Source organism: Paroedura picta, chromosome 13 (assembly GCF_049243985.1).
Source record: "Paroedura picta isolate Pp20150507F chromosome 13, Ppicta_v3.0, whole genome shotgun sequence".
Lineage (NCBI taxonomy): Eukaryota > Metazoa > Chordata > Lepidosauria > Squamata > Gekkonidae > Paroedura > Paroedura picta.
This window is the reverse complement of record NC_135381.1, coordinates 26,880,083-26,901,765: the sequence shown is the minus strand read 5'-3', so window position 1 is coordinate 26,901,765 and position 21,683 is coordinate 26,880,083. Positions and strand designations below refer to the sequence as shown.

The following is a 21,683-nucleotide window of genomic DNA, read 5'->3' as shown; positions in this document are numbered from 1 at the left end:
AAGCTTTTGCTTAACCATTGGGACCTGAAATCGTGGTGGGAGGCAATGGGGGTGGGGTAGGATCAAGGAGTACAGTAGCAGGTAAGACTTGGAAGTGATATCATGGGCACACTCAGACTTCCATATGATTTTACCATACTGTTTTTGAAAATGTCCAACCAGTGATCTACAAGGCATGGCAGGCCTCTCTCGGGTTTATGCACACAGTCACTTTCAGGACAAAACTGGAAGTGATGCAGGGATGCCAGCTTCCGTGTGGGTCCTGGGAATCCCCTGGAATTGAAGTTCCCCTCTAGGCTGTACAGATCAGTTCCCTTGGAGAAACTGGGTGCTTTGGAGGAGGAATCTATGGCATTGTACCCCAATGAATTCCTGTCCTCACCCCCCTGGTTCTATCATCAAAACCTGAGGAATTTCTAAACCTGGATCTGGCAGCCCTACCCTCCCATGTCAGGGGGGAACTGGCAACCCTAAAGTGATGCCATTGCATCGTTCCAGTGGTGTGCTATTCAGCCTAAACTGTACAGAGCAACATGATGACAGCGCTTCCCGTTTTGCTCCAGTAGTGATGGTGCATGTTAGTGTTGCCAGGTCCATTGAGGGGCCACAGATAAGCTTCTGAAGAAGTCCATGGTGGGCAAATGGCTGCCATGGGAGAGAATGTATCCTCGGTGCTTTTGTTCTGCTCCAGCGTAAAAATAACTGGCCTTTTGCTCTTTAAGTTGCATGAGAAATTTGATCGCTTGAAGAAACTTCATCAGGATGAAAAGAAGAAACTGGAGGACAAGAAGAAATCACTAGACGATGAAATCAACGCATTCAAGCAGAGGAAGATGGCAGCTGAATTGCTCCAGTCTCAGGCCCAACAAGCAGGAGGATCGCAAACTCTGAAACGAGAGAAGGAGAGGAAAAAGTAAGTTTGCTTCCTTCATTAGTCTTTCGTGCTGCTGTTCTCCCTTACCACTGCTCTGCCTTTACCTTCTGGAACAGAGCAGACGTATCTTAGCTGCTTCGGTTCAGGCACTGACTCCAAAGAGTGAAGTGAGAGACTGCCATGTTCTCCCTGAACAGAGTTATTGCATATTTAACAGAAGTCAGTTGACTCTTGGCTGTGCTAAGAAAGTCTCTGATCCCGCTGGCTGAAATGCTGGTAAAATAACGGATGAATGCAAGTTGCTTAACAAACCCGACATCTGGGGAGGCCTCCTCTGTTATCATATAGCATGTGCTAAAACGTAACCCTGATCTAATGGGAAACCTGTCACAGCTAACATATGAAAATTGCCTGAAAGTCAGTTCACACATTATGATAGATTGCTTTGAATTGTTCCACGTGACAGCAGTCAGTCAGGGCATCCTGACCCCTCACCACACAGCTGAAGCTAGGATTGGGCACTTCAGCGCCCGAAGCAGCCAGTTTCTCCTGGCGCAATAAGCGCCATGCTGCAGGGGAGAGGGAAGGGGTGGGCAACAGTGCGCTGGTGGGCACACACACGCAGGCACGGATCTCTGCACCTGCGTGTGTGTGCCCGCCAGCGTGCTAACGCCCGCGCCTCCCCCTCGTGGCGTAGCGCTCGCTGCACCGGAAGAAACCAGCTGCTTCAGGCGCCAAAGTGCCCAACCCTAGCTGAAGCCATTATTTCCTTGCCACCAAAGTCACCCAAAAAGAAACACCTGCCATTTAAGGCCCAGTCCCCTGCTGCCCACATTCATTTTGCTTCTCCAGTTACCGATGCCAGGTATGGGGGGGGAGGGGTGATCGTACAGATGAGTCTGTGGAGTGGTGCCTTCTCTGCCATTATAGTCTTTCATTTTAGCACTGGAAAATTAGGCCATATGTCACTCTAGTTTGAGGAAATTCCTGTGTTGATTAGCCCGATTAAGGTCTTTTTTTTGTTTGTTCTTCTTTAAACAATGTACTAATTTATTGTTTTCTTTTATTTTTGGCAAACTGACGTTTTGCTTTCATCCTCATGAGTTGTCATTTGTATGCTGTTTTTACAGTTAACCCCTGCTGTTTGCTGCATGGTGCATGAGGGTACACTGTGCTGGTAAGCTTGACTAAACACGATAGCCATTGCACTGGGATCAAAAGGCATTGTGTGCGAAGATAAAATGCCACATTGGACCCACAGCCTTTGCAGTATGATCTGGCACCTACCACAGCCAACAGACCCAGTTGCCCCCAACATGCCCTTATTAGAACCAATTCAGAGTCCAGTAGCACCTTTAAGACTCACAAAGATTTATTCAAGGTTTGAGTTTTCGTGTGCACGCACACTTCCTCAGATAAACTGGACTCTAAATTTGTTCTGCTGCTTCAGACCAACATGGCTACCAACTTCAGTCTATCATGCCCTTATTATTCACCTCTCAACTCCCTTCACCCAGGTCTGATCTACATGCCTGGATTAAACAGAATGCTGGAGTGCAAGAAGAAATTACTCATGGGATGTTACACACATCTAACATTGTTGACATTGGGGGCTTAGCTATCACATATGCAGTCTTAGCATGCCTGTAGTTTAGGCAGAAGTTGCGCTGACATATTAACAGTGCATATGCAGCAGCTTGGTGGGTGCTAGCCATGTGCTATATAAGGTAAGTTTGTTTCATCCAACAGACATTTTTAATTGAACTCACAATTAAGCCTGCCATCTGCAAGCCATCCCCTGCACCAACCCTCAATAACATTAGGAGTGGGAGTAAAAATGGGTGGAAGATGGCATTGATGCTCTAGGAATTTCCATTAGTCTTAGGGTGTTTACTACAGCAATTAAGGATAATTCGTAGAACATCACGTGGAAGTAATGTCACCTCTGAAATGCCATCCTCCTCGGGAAGCCTGCCCACAACCCTGGAGTGAGGCACTAGAATGTATGTACTGGTTTAGATTGCAGATAGGGGATCCCATTTTTGAATGCTCTTTTGTACTGCTATGTAAGAACACTCCAAGCCAGGGAAAGAAGATTGCCCAGCCCCTCTGGGTTCCCACAGGATAGAGAGCGCCAAAACCAGTTCACTCAGAGGCCAAGTTTGTTATAATAAAGTGTAGTTTTATAATATATATATATTATATATTTAAGCCACATTACAAAGCAAGGATGGCAAGGCAAAAACAGCATGACAAAAAGTAAAAGAAAGCAAATCCATATCTTAGCTCTTAAGTCTTGATAGGGTTGCCAGATGAAAGTAATATTTCCTGTCCTTACAAGCTATTTTTCTAAACTGGCAAGGCTAGAATCTTCCTCTTTTTTTATCATGGGTGAATATCCAAAAAGGCAACCTGCTGTCTTAGTACAGTCCATTGTATCCCTTTATTCTGCTGCCATGTATATACCAGGTCCTGCAGTAGCTGAGATGCAGATGGAGGACTGTTTAACCCATTTCTTGCTCACACTGATGATACCGATTTTCCAAGAAACATTTATAATTGGAAAACTTCCCATGGTCTAAATAAAATATAATCTGATTGTGTTTAGTTTGTTTTAATACTTAGTAACAAGAGTACGCTATCTTAATTTTATGTTGCATTAGCAACAAATATTTAAACTGAAATATTTGATAAAGAAAAAAATAACCTAATTGTGGAGTATAATTATACAAAAACCAACTTAAAACTTCATTATTTTTGTTATTGACATTTTAATGAAAGAATATTTATTTAAAGAATTAAACATAATATGGCATGTGCTTCCCTTACATGGTTTAAATTTAAAAACAAAAAGGAGGGACACTGATAATTGTTAAGGCACTAATTTTAGCATAGCTGTAGAATATGCTGTGGATTTGGTTGTCCACTCATATATTTCAGCAGTATTTAAACTCTCTTCCCTGGAGATCACTAGAGGACCTCATTTTACTTTCTCTCTGTAGCATCATTTGCATTACTTGTTAATACCATATATAGTCATAGAGTTGGAATTGGAGTTGGGTGCTTTGGCGGCTGAAGCAGCCGTTCTGGCCTGAAGCAGCCAGGACCTGCATCCTGGTTGCGTGCCTGTGTGCGCTGACTGGCGCACTGACACCGGTGCTGCCCCTCCCCCCTGTGTTCTGGCGCTGGCTGCTTCGGGCTAGAACAGCTGTTTCGGCCGCCAAAGCACCCAACCCTAGTTGGAAGGGTCCTCAAGGGTCATCTAGTGCAACCCCCTGCACAGTCCAGGAACTCAAAACTACCTGCCTACCCACAGTGATCCCAATTTCATACTTAAGTGATCCTGCCCCCCACCAAAAATTAAAAAATCCAGCCTGGCCTGAAGAAAATTCGCCACAGTGGTGATAAACTATTCCCTGGGTATGCAAGGAAGGGCCACAAGAGGCAAATACTGGGACATCTCTTCTTGCCCACCCACTCACAAACTGCCCAAGTTCATAAAATCAGCATTTCTGTCAGATGACCATCTAGACTCTGCTTAAAAACTTCCAAAGAAGGAGAACTCACCACCACCCAAGGAAGCCTGTTCCACTGAGGAACCGCTCTGTCAGGAACTTCTTCCAGATGTTTAGCTGGAAATTCTTTTGAATTAATTTCAACCCATTGGCTCTGGTCTGACCCTCTGGGGCAACAGAGAACAATGAGAACAGTGATTACAGTTTCCCTTCCACAAAGTCAGAAGAGAAATATAAATTTAAAACTTTAGTTTTGTCTGTGTAGCCCAATTCAAACCCAATGAGGTGAATTCATAACTTGCTTTTTAATATTTGAATTATTATATTTATCCCATCCTCCCCACTTGCAAATTAAAACAATGTTGTGTACTTTCTTACACAATTGTTAGTCATCTGAAAAACATTCATTACACCTTTGAAACTGCCAAGCTTACTTAATGTTATATTAGAAGTTATTAATCTGTATTAATTTTATAAAACCTTATAAATGAAAAATGATCCATAGGGAAAAAATTCATCTCACATCTGTGGTCCATGACAAGGATGAGGGGGCTATAAACCTTGTGCTTGTTCAACTATGGGTGAAACCAGGGTTGGCAGCCCTGTGCTTTCTCCATTTCAGGATGTGAGCTGCTTCCATACTGCAGAGAGGTCTGGTTTTTCTTTTATTGTTCCTGCAAAGGCACACTGGCAGTGGAGTCTTCTGCACATGTCCTTCCCACAGCTGCCATGCTATTTTTTAATTTATTATTTAAGTCTTTATGCTGCTCTACCGGCAAGCTGGCTCCCCTGAAAAAGGATTGTTTTTGTGGTCCTTTTAAAAAAATGGTGATTGTTATAGCACTATAGCAATTACATTTTTTTAAAGCCTTTGGTAGGGAAAATGCGAGACACACATGACTCCATCAGCAGGAAATTATTACAATGCGGGTAAGACCTTTGCAGGGGAAGGTTGAAGCATGATATGTGGATCTCCCCCCACCCTTCAAAAAGCACTTTAATTTGGGCACCGGACAGGAGAAAAATATCTGTGTGGAAACAAGTCAGAATCAGCATTCTACAATAACTTAGCCTGCCCCTGTCATGAAAGGTCTTTGCCAGCATGGTTCAGGAAGGCCAAAACTCATCTGAATCATAGCTAGCCTTGTGCCAGCTGTTTTACTCTGTATGGCCCAACTGAAATAGGGATTCTTCTGAGTTCAGTGAGCTATGATGGAACAATTGGATGCAGGACAAAATAGGAGTAAGCCTGTGGAGAGGGGAAAAAATAATTGCTTGCTCTTCAAGGCTTGAAACTTGAAAAATAAATTCAAACAATCATAGTGTTTATCTGAGGCCCAAGAACATGTCCAGGGGCTGGAAAGTAGCTGGAATAAACATTGCAGGGTTTTGTTAGCTTTGGATGGCTTTTGGCAGACCTCCACATGCAACTCAGTGACACTGGTTTTCAGTGCAAATAGGCGTCCTTTTTGTTCCTAATACAATTTGCAAACATTGCTTTTCTGAATGGGGTATCTGTTTTTCTCATGGCCTGCAACCAATCCTTTTTTCCACAATTCACAAACACTCCCAGAAGTGTGGCAAGGCTTGTCCATGTTTACTGGGACATAAACATTCTGTGCTGAAGTGAGCCAGCCTCATGCAATCTGCTGAAATTTCAACAGTTGTATTAATCGCACTGTGTCTTCTTGTGTGTTCAAGTAGAATTAAACCAAATTAACACTTTTTTCTCCCTATACAAATTAGACACTCAAGGTGGGCAACATTCAGGCTATGTGTAGAGAGTAAGAGAGTTTTTGTTTTGTTTGTGCTCTTCAATATTTCCTAGCATTTCAGAAACCTGAAATTCTTTCTAGCCTTTTTGACAATGTGATTACAGTACTTGTGAGCTTAAAGGCAGGAGAACATTGGCTCAAAATCATTAAGTTTCAAAAAATTAATTTTTAGGACTATTGTGGACATTTGAAGATATGGTTTCAGGTTACTTAGAATCAGTCAGAGTTGGAAGGGGCCTCCAGGGTCATCTAATCCAGCCCCCTGCAGAATGCAGGGGACTCACAATCACCCCGTCCACCCATAATGACCCCAACATTCCACACCCAGATTAGCTCCCCCCCAGAATTCCTGGCCAGTCTGGCTTGGAGGAAATTTGCCTCCTGACCCCAAAGTGGTGGTTGGCATTTCCCTGGGCACGAAAGAAAGGGCCACAAGAGCCAAGCATGGACCCAACCCCATCTGGCCACCCACTTATTATCTGCCTAAATTCACAGAATCAGCTATCTATCCCCTGCTTTAAAACTTCCAAGGAAGGAGAACCCACCACCTCCTGAGGAAATGTGTTCCACTGAGGAACCACTCTGTCAGGAACTTCTTCTGGATGTTTAGCCAAAAATTATTTTGAATTAATTTCATCCAATTGGTTCTGGTCCTATGTTCAGAATTTATACATTCAGAAAAGGAATGTTAGAATTAAAGCAACATGCCCACTATATTCATGGGTATTACGTGCTGATTGTATTCAGCATCCATTAACAGTTGCCTTTGCACCCTGCATTGTTCCCACTGTGGTCCCAAATATGTTGCCCAGAATTTCTTATTAACATACTATTAATCCAGAGAAACATTAATCCTTTTTCTTTTCATTTTCCAGTTCAGGTTTCCTGTAGATCCTTTTCTTTTTGCACCAGAAACCACCATCCCATTTTGAATTATCCTGCAGTTCTACATGTTTGCCCATCTCCTTCCAATGTACCCTCTTGCTCTGTTTGCCAGCTTCCAAAACACACAAGACTCTCTCTTGACTGTTTTGAAGAACTCGGCCAAAATTTCCATGGAGCCCAATGAGAGAGGATCCAAGTGCCTGTTGTTTACCAGAAGCTTGCAGGACTAATGTCCTAAGACACTGAATACCAACAACACATGAATACATAGATGCATGTGTGTGTGTGCATGCATGCATGGCAAAACTGCATGTTTGCTTACCAGTTGTACCTCATACTGTGACACTTGAGTTCTGTTGTTAAGACAAACGAGTTTTTTTTTTGGGGGGGGGGTTAATGAAGTTGAATAGGGTTCATCTTCAGTATTGTTTCATTCATATTTAAGTTACTTTTTTATTGATTCAGAACTTGCCATAGAGGCAGGCATTAGCTGCCTGAAACAAACCCGTCTTAAGAATTTTCTATTCCTTAATTTACAATGAGAAGGTAGAACTTGTCCTGGACAGCTAATTTTCTTTGATAAGGAACTTTCAGCCAGCTTGATTTAGTGGTTAGGAGTACAGACTTCTGATCTGGTGAGCCAGGTTTGATTCCCCGCTCCCCCACATGCAACCAGCTGGGTGACCTTGGGCTCGCCACAGCACTGATAAAGCTGTTCTGGCTGAGCAGTGATATCAGGGCTCTCTTAGCCTCACCCAGCTCACAGGGTGTCTGTTGTGGGGAGAAGAAAGGGAAGGTGATTGTAAGTCACTTTGAGACTCCTAGCAGAGAAAAGTAACATATAAAAAAACAACTTTTCTTCTTCGTGGGAAGGGACATTCCATTATGTTAGCTCCCATCTGCAGTCTAAAGCAATACAGCCTAGAATACCATCTCAATAAGAAATTTGTTTTATTGTACTTTATTAGATTACTAGAATTAAAGCCCGTTGTAGCTGGTACAACAGGCGCTAGTGGGGGGGAGGGGGGGAAATAGCAAAGAATGTGGGAAGTAGAAAGGAAGAGAGTGATTGAGAGAACTTGGCAATGGGAAAAGGAAGAAGAGGCGTTGTCCAGTTTGTAAGGCCATGGGGTTGAAAATGTGTGTTGTGGCAATGTGGTGACAAATGAGGGCATGGGTCTGGAGATATGGGTATCAAGAACCTGTGGTTTGGAATGTTCGTTGAGTATAGGAGAGGACTGACCTTTGGTAATTGTGGCATAGTGGTTACAAATGAGCTTTCCAGAGCCATGTCTTCAGATATGTGAAGGGAAAATTAGACTGGAGACCCTTCTTAGGGGGAGATTATAGGGCAACCAATTCCTCCCATTTCTACATTCAACCTCATTTCCTTTCTAGTGTGAATTAGGCCACAGACATCAAAATGTCCCCCTGCCCTAATCCACACAGTACACAGGTGTCCACCTGCTCCTTCTGTCTCCATTTTTTTACTGTTGATATAACATTATGTGCCCACATGCTTCTTTCACTGTTGCCCCTTAGAAGAAGAGCTGGATTGTTGTACCCTGCTGTTTACTACCCTAAGGAATCTCAAAGTGGTTTACCTTTTCCCTTCATCTCCCCACAATAGACAACCTGTGAGGGAAGTGGTGCTGTGAGAGATCTGAGAGAACTGGGAATGGGCCGCAGACACCCAGCTTGCCTCAGGTGTCTCAAAGAAGTTTCAAATTGCCTTCCCTTTCTCTCCCCATAACAGACACCCTGTGAGTAAGGTGGAGCTGAGAGAACTCTGTGAGAACTGGGAATAGTCCACAGTGACCCATCAGGCCTCAGATGTCTCAAAGCAGTTTACAATTGCCCTCCCTTCCTCTCCCCATAACAGACTCCCTGGGGGGAGGGAGGTGGGGTAGAGAGAGCTAGCTCATGGTTTGGTGTAGTTTTAGTGCCTCACTTTGAAGCTGGCAACCCTAATAGGAGGTCTCTCTGTGCACAGCAGTCTTGACCCTAGTCAGGTTTATGCACACCTAGGTAGTGTGGGATTCCAGAACACGAACCTACACCAATCTGGCAACCTTACCTCCTCTCTGCAGTGTTTTTTTGACCTGAAATAGGTCAAGGGGTGCTAGGTCGCTGCGGGGCATTACACACTTTTGAGGCCCCACTTTCAGACTTCAAGGAATATGTTCAGACCAGGGACAGCCAACCTCTAGGTGGGGCCTGGAGATCTCCTGGAATTGCTGCTCATCTCCAGACTATAAAGATCAGCTCCACAGGCAAAACTGCATTGGAGGGGCGAGTCTGTAGCATTGTATCCCACTGAGGTTTAGGGATGCCAACCTCCAGGTGGGGTCTGAGAATCTCCTGGAAGTACAGCTCATCTTCAGGCAGTTAGGGTGAAGGGAAAACTCTCCCCCCTCACATGTGCCCCTTCAAAAGGAATGCACGTGGCCCCAGACACCCCTTGACTAGCACAGTCTGTTGCTTGGCTGGATGTCTGCCCTTCTGAAGCCGAAGGCCTACTTCTGGCAACTGCAGTCCCTGTTGTTGTCCACAAGGCCAAGTCATTGCCTAATAAAAGTGGATCACCTAGTTTTCCCCAAAGTTTCATTGTCTACTTTCCTGTAAAGTTAACTCTACTTGAAATTCTGGGCCACTTATGCCTTTGATTTCATAGGACCTTCCTGGCAAATAGACCAAGTTTGAGAAAAGTCACTCCCCATGTCTCTCCAGCCATTTACTTGTTTACAGTTTCAGGCTATAAATATTCTTTATTTAGATCTTCCTGCACTTTCCAGACTCGCAGACGGATGCTGGTCTGTTTGTCTGCACTCCAGAATGCAAACATATTACTGGGATCTTTTTAATACAAAAACAGCTGATTAGGAATATGGTAAACATTTTTTCTTCACAAAGGTGGAAAGAAACCCTATGAGCTTTTTAAAAATGTTTTATTTCAAATAAAACTTTTTTTGTTCTCAAAGACTCAGGTTGGAGGTTTAGCTTTCAAGAAAAGGAAATCTGCAGTGCTTTATTTCACTTTGATTTGGGGGAGGAATTGTATTTTGTTGAAATTATTTAAATGAAGGGTTTTTTGGGCATTTGTTTTTGTAGTTTATGGATGATGATAAAATATCAGACTTGGACTAAAGGACTTTAAGGAGATACAGTAAAGAATTAACAAGATGAAGGATGTAGCAAAATTAACTCAGGTTAGAACCAGCTGTACACCAAGGTCAGATTTATACTACAAATAATCTCTGTCCCCTGAGAATCTTGGTAACAGTAGTTCTGTAGTGGCTGATGTGGGAATAAAGATATTTAAGAGTTTTCACGTATCCTCACTAAGCTATAATCCCCAGTTTTCTTGTAAGGAAGTAATGACTGTGAAAGTCATCCATGTTTGTAGTCTAGGTAAGCTCTGTGTCAAAAAAAAAAAAATTATCTAGGCAAAACCCCTTGGAAGCCATTTTAATTATTCTGTTAATTTTCTAGTTCACCAAACTAAATGTGTGATTGTTTTTGTCACCATTATCATGAATAAGAAAAAAACGAAATCAGCAGGCCAAAATGATGTCTCACAGCCACTCTTGTTTGGTGTATAAATCATATAATTTCTGGGCAATCAGAATGGGCTCCTAGGTATATTTTGCCCCATTTTCAAATACTTCTTCAATGATTACCACTGCAGAGTCTGAAATGCATTTAACAGTAATACATCAATTAAGACGTATCTCTCGGCTTTAAGCTCTCTATCTTGAGGCAATTTTACTCCTACGTGCCCTACCATGTGGACCTATTTTCTCATTACAATGTTGTATAAGAATTTGTCCGGTTTCATTATGGGAAATTCTTTCAGAAACATTTAAGGTGTTTTCTTTGCCAGTGTTTGCTCTCTCTAAAAGATTCTTCTGCTAATCTTGAATACATATGTTCCAGAACTATGAGGTCTCCAGTTTTATTGTGGAACCTGACAGTGGTCAGATTTGTTTTTGAGTGTTTCAGTAAAATATTGCTGTGGCCTCTGTCTGGAAAATAAAGCTGTCCTAAAGAGAGCCAGCTTGGTGTAGTGGTTAGGAGTGCGGACTTCTAATCTGGCAAGCTGGGTTTGATTCCGCGCTCCCCCACATGCAGCCAGCTGGGTGACCCTGGGCTCGCTATAGCACTGATAAAGCTGTTCTGACTGAGCAGTAATATGAGGGCTCTCTCAGCCTCACCTACCTCACAGGGTTTCTGTTGTGGGGAGGGGAAAGGGAAGGCAATTGTAAACCGCTTTGAGACTCCTTCAGGTAGAGAAAAGCGGCATATCAGAACCTACTCTTTTTCTTCTTCTAAAGAATGCAGACATTGGCCATCCCGGAGATAAACTGCAAATATAACCATGATCTGCATAGTAATGATCTGCATAGGTTTCCCCAATTTTTAAAATGAAAACATTGCACTGTATATTTTTGGAATTAGCAAGATCTGGGATAGAGTGCACACTTAACATGTAGAAGGTCCCAAGTTCTATCTGCAGTGTCTACAGCTAAAAGGATCAGGTCATAGATGATGTGAAATAACTGCACATGAATTGTACAGTTGCCAACAGTCAGTTTAGGCAATACTGACCTTGATAGGTCTGATTCAGTAGAAAGCAGCTTCATTAATTCGTATGTTCCCCTCATGCTGAAATGTATTCTGTACATTACCCTGCCATAGTCTATATATCTATGGGAAAACTTTTTTAAAATAAACTTCTTTTGAACAGTAATTCTGGTTAATGCTTTGTTTTTAATCTTTTACAGTAACCCATGGCTGTGTACTGAGTAGTGTCCCTTGCGTACACGGGGCTGGAATGGACCTTCATTTAATTAATATGCTTCAGTTCAGCCATGGCTTTCTCATGATGCTTCTACCAATGATAATATAGATCCATTTTCTGCATAATCAGTATCTGATTTTGATTTTGCTGTATAATTATGTGTGCTTATGTACTATGTAAAACAGCATCACTGAAGGGCTGTTTTTTTTTTAAAGAGGCAGTGGAATTCATAGATACCATTCTAGCAGTGGGGATCACACATGCAGCAAGTTCCTTATATCAATAGACCTCTTTCTGTTATACCTACAACCATATATAGAGAAGGAAGAACAACACACTACAATAAATACAGACCTCTTCTCCCTCTTCTTCTGCAATGTGCAATAGAACCCTGGGTCCAGATAGCTAACAATATAGGGAAGAAAAAGACATAACAAGATGATGTAAGGAAAATTGTGTCCATTTTGCTGTCTAAGTTAGAAAGGTGATAATTCTGCTGCATGCTTATTAGCCATTTAATGACCATCTGGAGTCAGGATTTCTAACACTTGAGCCCTAAAGTTCCAAACACTAGCACAAATATTTGTATATAGCTCTGCTGTCATTTTTGCATTTCCTGACTGAAACTGCCAGAAAGTTTGGAGGTTTCTTTTTTAATTTTTTTTAATTTTTTTTTTTGCGGGGGGGGGGAGTTATACTCTACAGCTGCTCAAGTGTGTCTTGTGATATTCTCTATAAAGTTAAGTAATCCACTACTGAGAAAACTCAGACTTTCAGAAGCAGAAAGTACCTTCTGTTAAAGGGCCTGCTATCCCATGTCCAGAGACCCTTTGTTTTGGGATTGTTCAGGCTTAACTGAATGGTGGTGGCATAACTCACTCCTAGAGTGTCCCATGGAATCCAGATAACCATTGCCTTTATATTGAGCACCTTAAAACTTATCTGTACACCGCCCGTGGCGCCGCGGGCGCCACGGACTAAATAAAACAGTAAGGGGTTCTGGGGCGGGATGTGTCCGGGATGAGGAAGGGTCCGGATTGGACCCTTCCTCATGACAGACAACCGGAGGGACCAAACGGCAGGCGCGAAGCGCCTGCCGATTGGTCCCTCCGATTCCCAGCCCCAGCAACTGCGAGCCGCGCTCAGCGCGGCTCGCAGTTGCTCCCGGCCTGACGTGGTGAGAGGCGCGAAGCGTCTCTCACCGCGTCAGGCCGGCCCCAAGGAAGCCCCCGCCGCAAACACAACACAAGACTCCAGCCGCCGAGAAGCTGCAGAAAAAAAAAAACACCCCCGGAGGAGCCTTTCGCCGCTAGCGCGATGAGAGGCAGCAGAAAAAAAAACCCCTGTAGGAGCTCCAAGCCGCCGCGCCGACGAGAGGCAGCAGAAAAAAAAACCCCTGTAGGAGCTCCAAGCCGCCGCGCCGACGAGAGGCAGCAGAAAAAAAAACCCCTGTAGGAGCTCCAAGCCGCCGCGCCGACGAGAGCTAGCAGAAAAAAAAAACCCTGCAGGAGCCTTTCACAGCTCCAAGCAGCAGAAAAAAAACCCCGGAAGGAGCCTTTCACAGCTCCAAGCAGCAGAAAAAAAAACCCTGTAGGAGCCTTTCACAGATCCAAGCAGCAGAAAACAAAACCCTGAAGGAGCCTTTCCCAGCTCCAAGCAGCAGGAAAAAAAACCCCTGTAGGAGCTCCAAGCCGGCACGCCCACGAGAGCTAGCAGAAAAAAAAAACCCTGCAGGAGCCTTTCACAGATCCAAGCAGCAGAAAAAAAAAACCCTGTAGGAGCCTTTCGCAGATCCAAGCAGCAGAAAACAAAACCCTGAAGGAGCCTTTCCCAGCTCCAAGCAGCAGGAAAAAAACCCCTGTAGGAGCTCCAAGCCGGCACGCCCACGAGAGCTAGCAGGAAAAAAAAACCCTGCAGGAGCCTTTCACAGATCCAAGCAGCAGAAAAAAAACCCCGGAAGGAGCCTTTCACAGATCCAAGCAGCAGAAAACAAAACCCTGTAGGAGCCTTTCCCAGCTCCAAGCAGCAGAAAACAAAAAAACCCTGTCGGAGCCTTTCACAGCTCCACGCAGCAGAAAAAAAAACACCTCCTGGTGTCCCCTGGGTCCTAGCGCCCATTGCATTCCTGGTTGCAATGGGCTTTCTTGCTAGTTTGTGATATTACTGACCCTGTTACAGCCTACACCTCAGCTGGACTTGTGCTCCTTATTGGACTCCTTCCAGCATTCTGCTTAATTCCAGCCTAGCTAGAAGCTGCTGAACCCATGTGTCTTAATAACTGCTCGAGATCAGGCAATTTGTCCAGATCCTATGACTTCACTGGGAATGGGAGCCCAAAACAGAGTCCTCAGTTCATGTAGCCACTAGGGACTAGTCTTGAAATTGTGAGGTAGATGAATAATGCTCTATACTTAGCAAGAGTATAGTATTTTCTTTATTTGAAGGGCTTCGTAGGTATTATCAGATCTCCCACGGAATGTGTGAAGTCGGCCTGAGAGAAAGGTTCTTGGAGAAGGGGTAAAAATAAAAGAAACAGTCTTCAAGGCAGTTTGGATTTACCCTCCTTTCCCTTTTTTTAAAATTGCTCCCTCTTGCAAACAGAACATGAATTTTCAGTGTTTTAATTTTTTTCTGCCAACCCCAGCCAAACCCTATGCTGACTCGTGCAAGTGCATTTAAAAGACAACACCACTAACTTAGTACAGTCCTGGCTGTGGCAACCATAGTTATATGTTTCTTGTATCTTTGCTTACATTTTTATATTCTAACGATCATTGTTTGTTTTATATATTTCATTTTTTTCTTGAAATATGCTTGCTGGTCATATCACCTGTAAAAATAGGTAAAGTGCAAGCTCGTTTCCATTAGCTGACCTGGGTGCTGTCTTCAACAGCATACTGGTTAAGCATAAAGGAAGTCTTCATCTGCACAAGAGTGTGATAATAACCCATGGCAACAGCAGTAATCTACATGAGAACAGGGAAGAATAGGAATGCTAGTCTCCAGGTGGGACCTGTGGATCCCTTGGAATTATAGCTCATGTCCAGACTAAAGAGATCAGTTCCACTGGAGAAAATGGCTCCTTTGGAGGGTGGACTCCATAGCATTGTACTCCACAGAGGTCCCTCCCTGCCCCAGAGATGGCATCCTTAAGGAGGAATGCAATTCACATGCCCTGCCCCCTCTTCCTTTCCCTGCAGCTCTTGGTGTTATCAACATCACCACTACCTGCCCCCTCTTCCTTTCCTCTTGTTGCATGTATGCATAAGTACAGATGTGAAGGCTGTTGTGCCAGGGCTCCCCATAACTCAGAATCTCATCAATTAATTTCTCTTCTGAGCTATGCTGTTGGTGCAGCTCAGCTTAGCAGAGAAACTGAAGAAAAGACCTTTGATGTGGAGGGAGGAAAGGAATAATGTTGGGTGGTGGTGAATTTCCCCTTGCCATTTGGAAAGCAAAACGTGTGCATCCTCACTTAATTTGCAGACTTCCTCTGTTCCATGTGTGCAAAACATCCCTTGTGGAATCAGCTCTACGTACAAATCCCTGCTGAACTATAAAGCTTGCTGGGCAACTATGGGCCAGTCTCCCCCTCAGCTTAACCTACCTCAAAGGGTTCTTGTAATGGTACAGCAGTTGAGAGAACACCAGGACTTAGATCTAGAGTTTCCTGTATTCAGAGGATGACTTAGAATCATAGAATTGGAAGAGATCTCCAAGGTCATCTAGTACAACCCCCTGCATAATGCAGGAAATTCACAACTATTTGCCTACCCAGAGACCCCAATTCCATGATCAGGTGATGCCCCCCCCCCAAAAAAAACACAGAATCCCTGGCCTGGTGGGAATTTGCCTCCCGACCCTAAAGTGGCATGTTAGAAAGGGCCACCAGTGCTGAACACTGACACAATCCTTTCTGCCAACCCACTTAATATCTGCCCAGATTTAGCGAATCAGCATTTCTGTCAGGTGGCTCTCTAGCCCCTGCTTAAAAACTTTCAAGGAAGGAGAACCCACCACCTCCCAAGGAAGCCTGTTCCACTGATGAACTGCTCTGTCAGGAATTTCTTCTGGATGTTTAGCTGAATTTTTTTTGAATTAATTTCATCCCATTGCTTCTGGTCCTACCCTCTGGAGCAACAGAAACCAACTCTGCTCTATTCTCCATGTGACAGCCCTTCAAGTACTTGAAGATCATATCACCTCTCTCTACACTAAACAAAACTGAATACAGTATTCTAAGTGAGGCCGAACCAGAGCAGTGAAGCCGTGCCATCACCTTGTGCGATCTGGACACAATACTTATTTTGATACAGGCCAAAATCCCATTTGCCTTTTTTAGCCACCGAGTCACACTGCTGACTCATGTTCAGTATATGGTCTACTAAGACCCCTAGATCCTTTTTGCACATGCTACTGCCAAGACAGGTCTTCTGTATCCTATAATGATGCATTTGATTTTTCCAACCTAAATGCAGAACTTTAAATGTATCACTATTGAAATTCATTTTATTAATTTTAGCCCAATTTTCCAGCCTGTCAAGATCATCCTGTCTCCTGAATCTGTCTTCTGCTGTGTTTGCTCCCAGTTTAGTGCCATCTACATTTTCTCACCTTTCTCCTCCCACTGTATCCATAACTCCTGTGGGTGGCGTCTGTGGTCCCAAGGAGAGTCATTTGCATTATGGGTGAGATAGACCATTGGTCTTACCTGTGAGGGGTCCTCTCTAGAGGTACAGAAAGACATCTTGGGTGTTTCTCACCCCTCGTCTCAGGGAGGCAGGACTTTTTCTCCTTTCTGTTTCCTGTGTGGGCATGCCTGTGATCCCCTGTTTGAGACTTCCAGCACTGTTCCACAATGACTGGCACTAACAAGAAACTTGGAACAAAACTTAACAAAAATCACTCCTCACATAGATAGGATCAAGAACAGGAAAGAGAGGAATTGCCATTAAAGAATATGCTAACATGCTAACAAATATACATCAACAGGAGAATAATATAGCAACTTCTAGGGAGGGATGATGTCTTCCTGTACCTCTGGGGAAAAGAACCTCACACAAGTAAGACCAATGGTCATTCTCTCCTAGAGGCCGAAGACATCTTGGGACCTCCCTGAGCAGTGTCCCTAGGCTGGGAAGATGCTTATGTGGAGATTACCTCCTGCAGCACAGATCTACCAAACGCCGTGCCTGCAGAACTATACAAGTCCACTTTAGGTTAAATGAATGAATTGATAGGTTTATATTCCATTTCAATACAGACTTGCAAAAGACCTCATAGAATATAATTTAACAATTTTTACTGTTTGTCAGCGATTTGTTCAGGCATATAATTAATTAAAAAGGGGTCTCACTAATCCAGTTGGGAATTCACAGTACCTTGAAAGCATGCTACATTCCCTCAAATCTGCAATTAGATTTAATTGAACCACCCCACCTATGGTGGGAGATGGGGTTTCTAGCCATTGCATGGCAGGAGGGATGGGGGGTGGTTGGGGTTGTTTGTTCTTATCTCTCTTGGTTTTAAATTGTATTTTCCATTGTTGTGAACTGCCCTGAGTCGGCTGGCCGGGAGGGGTGGTATATAAATCTAATAATTAAATACATTAATTCAACCAACATAACCATATCAATGAACCTAAAATAAAGCATAGAGATCGTTCTTTTTGGACCTCGGGATGGTCAAAAACTAGTATGCTCTGATCTATTAGTCCTCTGATATTCTTAGCCCCTCTCCCTCCAATCACATTAGCGTGAAGTAGCAAAACAAGGCACCCATTTCTGAACATATTGCTGTTAATGGCAGCAGAGTGGAAGACCAGCAGTTCTAATCCCTGACCGTAGAAGTTGCTCTAGAACAAAAGTCTTTAAACTGGGAGATGGTCAGTGGCCATAGACAACTGCAGTCAGAACAATGGTGGTGCCTCTGTGTGTGAGTGACCAAAAATTTCCAACTCCAAACAGCTTTTTAAAAGCATCTTTTCTGACACTTCCGTACTAAGTAGTATAAAGCATTCTTCCTCTCTCACACATGTTCAAGGTGGATTCACATAACCAATGGGTGTTAACTTTCTTTCAACTTGTGATGAAACTCAAATGTTCACTATTAGGTATTAATAGGCAAGCTACATTTTTGACAGAATGGCTCCAGGGTTTGTTGGGCCTGGTGCCACTAGGTAATAACCAGTCTGATACACATTCTGGGACAGCAGAAACAAGGGGTAGCTGATTACTCTCACTAAGGAACTACAGTGGACCATTCTTGTTCAGAGACAGTATACCCTTGAGGCCCTGATCCTGGGGGATAATAAATAGGAGATGGATAGTGATTGGTTGCTGCAAGAAAAAGAATTGTGCAATAGCTGGACATACCTCTGATCCAGCAAAGTTCTGGTTAGGTTTTTTTCTTTTAAAGCCAGCCTTTGAAAGTTTGCACTGTTCTAGAGAAATAACTATTTTTTATTCTTGCCTTCATTGAGTGTGTAAATGTCTGTTGCAGTCTAATTCTACTGCAGTACATGTTGTGTTCAAATATTTAATGTGTTTGACCTCCTCTAGCACGGGAGTGCTGCTCCTTTTGTAATCCTAACTGGAGCACAAGCTCAGCTTCATCTGTCTTCTCTTGATTTAATTGTGCTTGGATCTTTTTTTCTTTTAATGTTCTGCACCCCACCCTGCTTTTTAATGATGATCTGTGTTTTTCCCCCCCTCTCTCTTTCCCTCTCTCTCTAGCTTTTTCTAATCTGTCTTCGCCTGCTGCATTGTGTCTGAGGGAGAAGATTGCCACTTGAGGAAAAGTGTAGGGATTCCCACCCTATTTGGGAGAGGGAAGGGGAGGAATGAGTAAGTCTTAAGATATGTGGAAAGAATTATGTTGTTTTGTTCTGGGTTTTTTTTCCTGACTTGCATGGGGTGTTTAAAGCTGAGGTGTCTTGTGGTTACTGTAACAAGACAGGAAAATAATGGAAGGAAGGTGAACATCTTTGTAACCTTAGAAATTTCAAGGAGCGGCCCTAAAGGTGATGGATGAATTCATTATAGAGTTGAACGACACGAAAGCAGTTTTGTTTTTAAATTTCCCTTCCTATTTTTGCGTAATATAAATATGATGGGTGTTTTTAAGTATCTGTGAAAAAACAATTGTGCTAATTCATTGGTTTGCTTGGATTTTTAAAAAAAGTTTTATGCAATGAACAGTGAACAGAGAAACAAGCGACTTGCTACCTCTGAGGAATATTTCATTTTAACAATGAAGCAAAGGGCAGCAGGGGACGGGCAAGGGGAAAAGGTATATTTTTAATTGGGTCCTAGGTAACTTGTGTACAAAGTAATCCGCAGATTAAGCAATAGTTCTAGTTTCAAAACCAATTGCATTTATTGGAGACTGGTGCACCATAGTGGTGAAGAGCATGATCTGACACAGGAAGCCCCCAAGTTAATTCTCCCCTAAGCCATAAGCTCTCTGGGTGGCCTTAGGCAAGCTCTTTCGGCTACTGTCCCCAATAAGGGAATAATAATATTGACCTACCTTACAGGGATGTTATAAGAATTACTGAGATAAGACATACAAAATGCTTTAAGAACATAGAAAAAAGCATTGTATAAATACTAAGTATTACTATGGTGATTTAAATCTAAAAAAAAAAAAGCCAACCCTCCCTAAAGTTCTTCTGGATTTCAAACTGACTTTATTATATTATAACCGTCAAGGTTGTTGAGAAACTTGTCAGTAATTGGTCGTCTGTTTTTGAAGTTATGAAGCAAGTCACTTGTAGTGCCCTTACAATGCATTGAAAGCTTTTTTCCTCAAGCACTTTTGGAACGTTCACTGCATGGGGGGGGGGTCCGTTTCCTAAAATTTTGTTCTCCTGTCTATCCTCTTATTATTTTTGTTTCTTTACCAACAAGAATTGTGATTCAACAGCTACACTCCATATCTATTTACACGAAAGAACCAGCCATGTTGAGCTTGATACCTTTCTAACGTTGTCAATTTTCAATAAAAAAGTAACCCTCCCAAAAGAGTATTCCTGGGTGATGTTTTACACACATTTTATGTTACTTGTATATTTGATTACATAAGAACATTCTGTTGCCTGGCAAACATATAAAGAAACTCTACCACCATTTTGGGTTTCTTGTCCTTCAGAGTAAACTCAGTGGCCTCCTGTTAGTTGCACTATCTGTGTATCTGCTTTGGAAATTAAGGGCCCAAAGAACGCTTGTCTCCCATTATGAAAGTTCCATCACAGCACTTATCACTGCCTCAAATCCCATCCCGTCCAGATCAGTTTTGGAAGTGTTATGCAATGTTCTGGTTAGGACTGGACTCCAAAAGTCAGAGTTAATTTGGGGGAATGAAATACACTATAGGAGGAGAAACCAGCAAGAAAGGTTAAGGGAGAAGATCAGTGCTGAAAATTACTTTACAAAACTGTTTTTTTCCTGTTTCTGGAGCACCAAAAATAGTCATTGGGTTATAGCTACAATCTTGAAAGTCATGGGTATAATGCTATTGACTTCTTGTGACAATTGTGAAATGCAAGATGCGTGCAATTCAGAGCAATTAGTGATGCAAAACATCTCACAGACCGTTTATGCACTGGGAACTTCACTGCCAAAGCTCTCATGCAGGAGCACAAAAAATGAGGCGCACCAGGCCAAATGCTGGGTACAGGAAGAGGTGGGGCAACCTGGCATGATTAAAACTCTAGCCTGCAGCCTGGCATGAAACCTCCAGTGCGTAAATGGTCATACAGGCAAAAGTATTACTTACCTGACCAAGTCCAGAATGGTGGGAACTCCCGGGAGGTTGCCTGTGCTGGAGAAGGATCCACATGGGAACATCCCTGGGGAGAAAGAAATAAACAGAATAAGAAAGGGTTGAGTTAAAGAAACCTTGAGTGGAGATAGTAAGGGGAGGAGCTACAATAGGAAAGAGTATAAAAAAGGAGGAATGGAATGGGGGTGGTTGTTAGATGGGTGGTGAGACTACTAGGGGAGTGTCAAAGAGGAACAAGGACAGTCAACCCTGGAAGGAGGACTAAAACCTCAGCAACAAAACCTGGGTTGAAGCAGTGGAGAGTCCAGAGAAACTGCAGAGTAGGAAGCAGATGGCTCTGATGGGTCTTCATCTGCTTCCCCCAGAGTTGCTCTGGTGGCTGGATTCCATGGTGCTGTGACCCACTGAAACCCCTTCCCTCCCCAGGTTCCACCCGCAGATCTCCAAGAATTTCCCAACCCAGATTTGGCATTCCTAGCTAGGCTTAGTCAGACTGGGCATTGCATGCAAGAGATTCAAGTGGGAAGTCACGTTGGTCGGAAGCAGAACAAAATTTAAGTCTAGCGGCACCTTCAAGACCAACAAAGTTTTATTCAAGGTATGAGATTTTGCACATACACACACTTCCTCAGATACAAAGTTGGGGTAATGGAAGTAAACAGTTCATACAAAGTGTGAGTAAATTAACATACACCATAATGAAAATGGTTAACAGACTCCAGAGATAAACAGGAAAAGCCATCCATTTGTATTCACTTTATTATTCAACTTATATACTGCCACTTTTGGCCCAGCTGGCTCGTGGTTGTTTACATTAAAATATGAAACATTAAAAATTTGATGGCAATAACCATGTATCCCCCTACTCCCCCTCAGCGACTCAACTCCTCTGTTCCCAGTTGAGATGCTGAAATAGCTGACCCAAGGCAATGTTGGCCTAGGAGAAGAAAAGGGGGGGGGGAGACACAATCTTCTTATCCCAGTCTCAGCCCGACCTCAACCAAATGCCCGGTTCTTGCAGACCCTGTGGAACCTAGAGGGTTCTGTCA

At 43.2% G+C, this 21,683-nt stretch overlaps 1 protein-coding gene and 1 long non-coding RNA gene across 6 annotated transcripts in view; one reads left to right on the top strand and one right to left on the bottom strand.

The window, feature by feature from the left end:
• SEPTIN6 (septin 6) overlaps positions 1–19,874 on the top strand; it is a 45,423-nt gene extending 25,549 nt beyond the window's left edge. Inside the window, exons 9-11 of one of the 4 annotated variants that reach the window (XM_077307409.1) lie at positions 723–913; positions 2,005–2,051; positions 7,040–11,799. In XM_077307409.1, the coding sequence (XP_077163524.1) occupies positions 723–913; positions 2,005–2,008 (195 nt within the window). In that variant the 3' untranslated portion in view covers positions 2,009–2,051; positions 7,040–11,799. Of the gene's footprint in view, positions 1–722; positions 914–2,004; positions 2,052–7,039; positions 11,800–11,833; positions 12,131–18,584 lie in introns of those variants that run through there. The other 3 variants (XM_077307408.1, XM_077307410.1, XM_077307407.1) reach the window with 3 other exon arrangements.
• LOC143822369 (uncharacterized) lies at positions 731–18,591 on the bottom strand. Of its 2 annotated transcripts, XR_013226137.1 has the most exons (4): positions 16,562–18,591; positions 12,205–12,255; positions 4,442–4,556; positions 731–887 (listed from the first exon to the last, which is right to left on the bottom strand). It is a non-coding gene; the product is annotated as an uncharacterized LOC143822369 (long non-coding RNA). The 2 variants fall into 2 exon arrangements; XR_013226136.1 differs by lacking the exon at positions 16,562–18,591 and having other exon boundaries at positions 12,205–13,073.
• Positions 19,875–21,683: the final 1,809 nt, after the last annotated feature.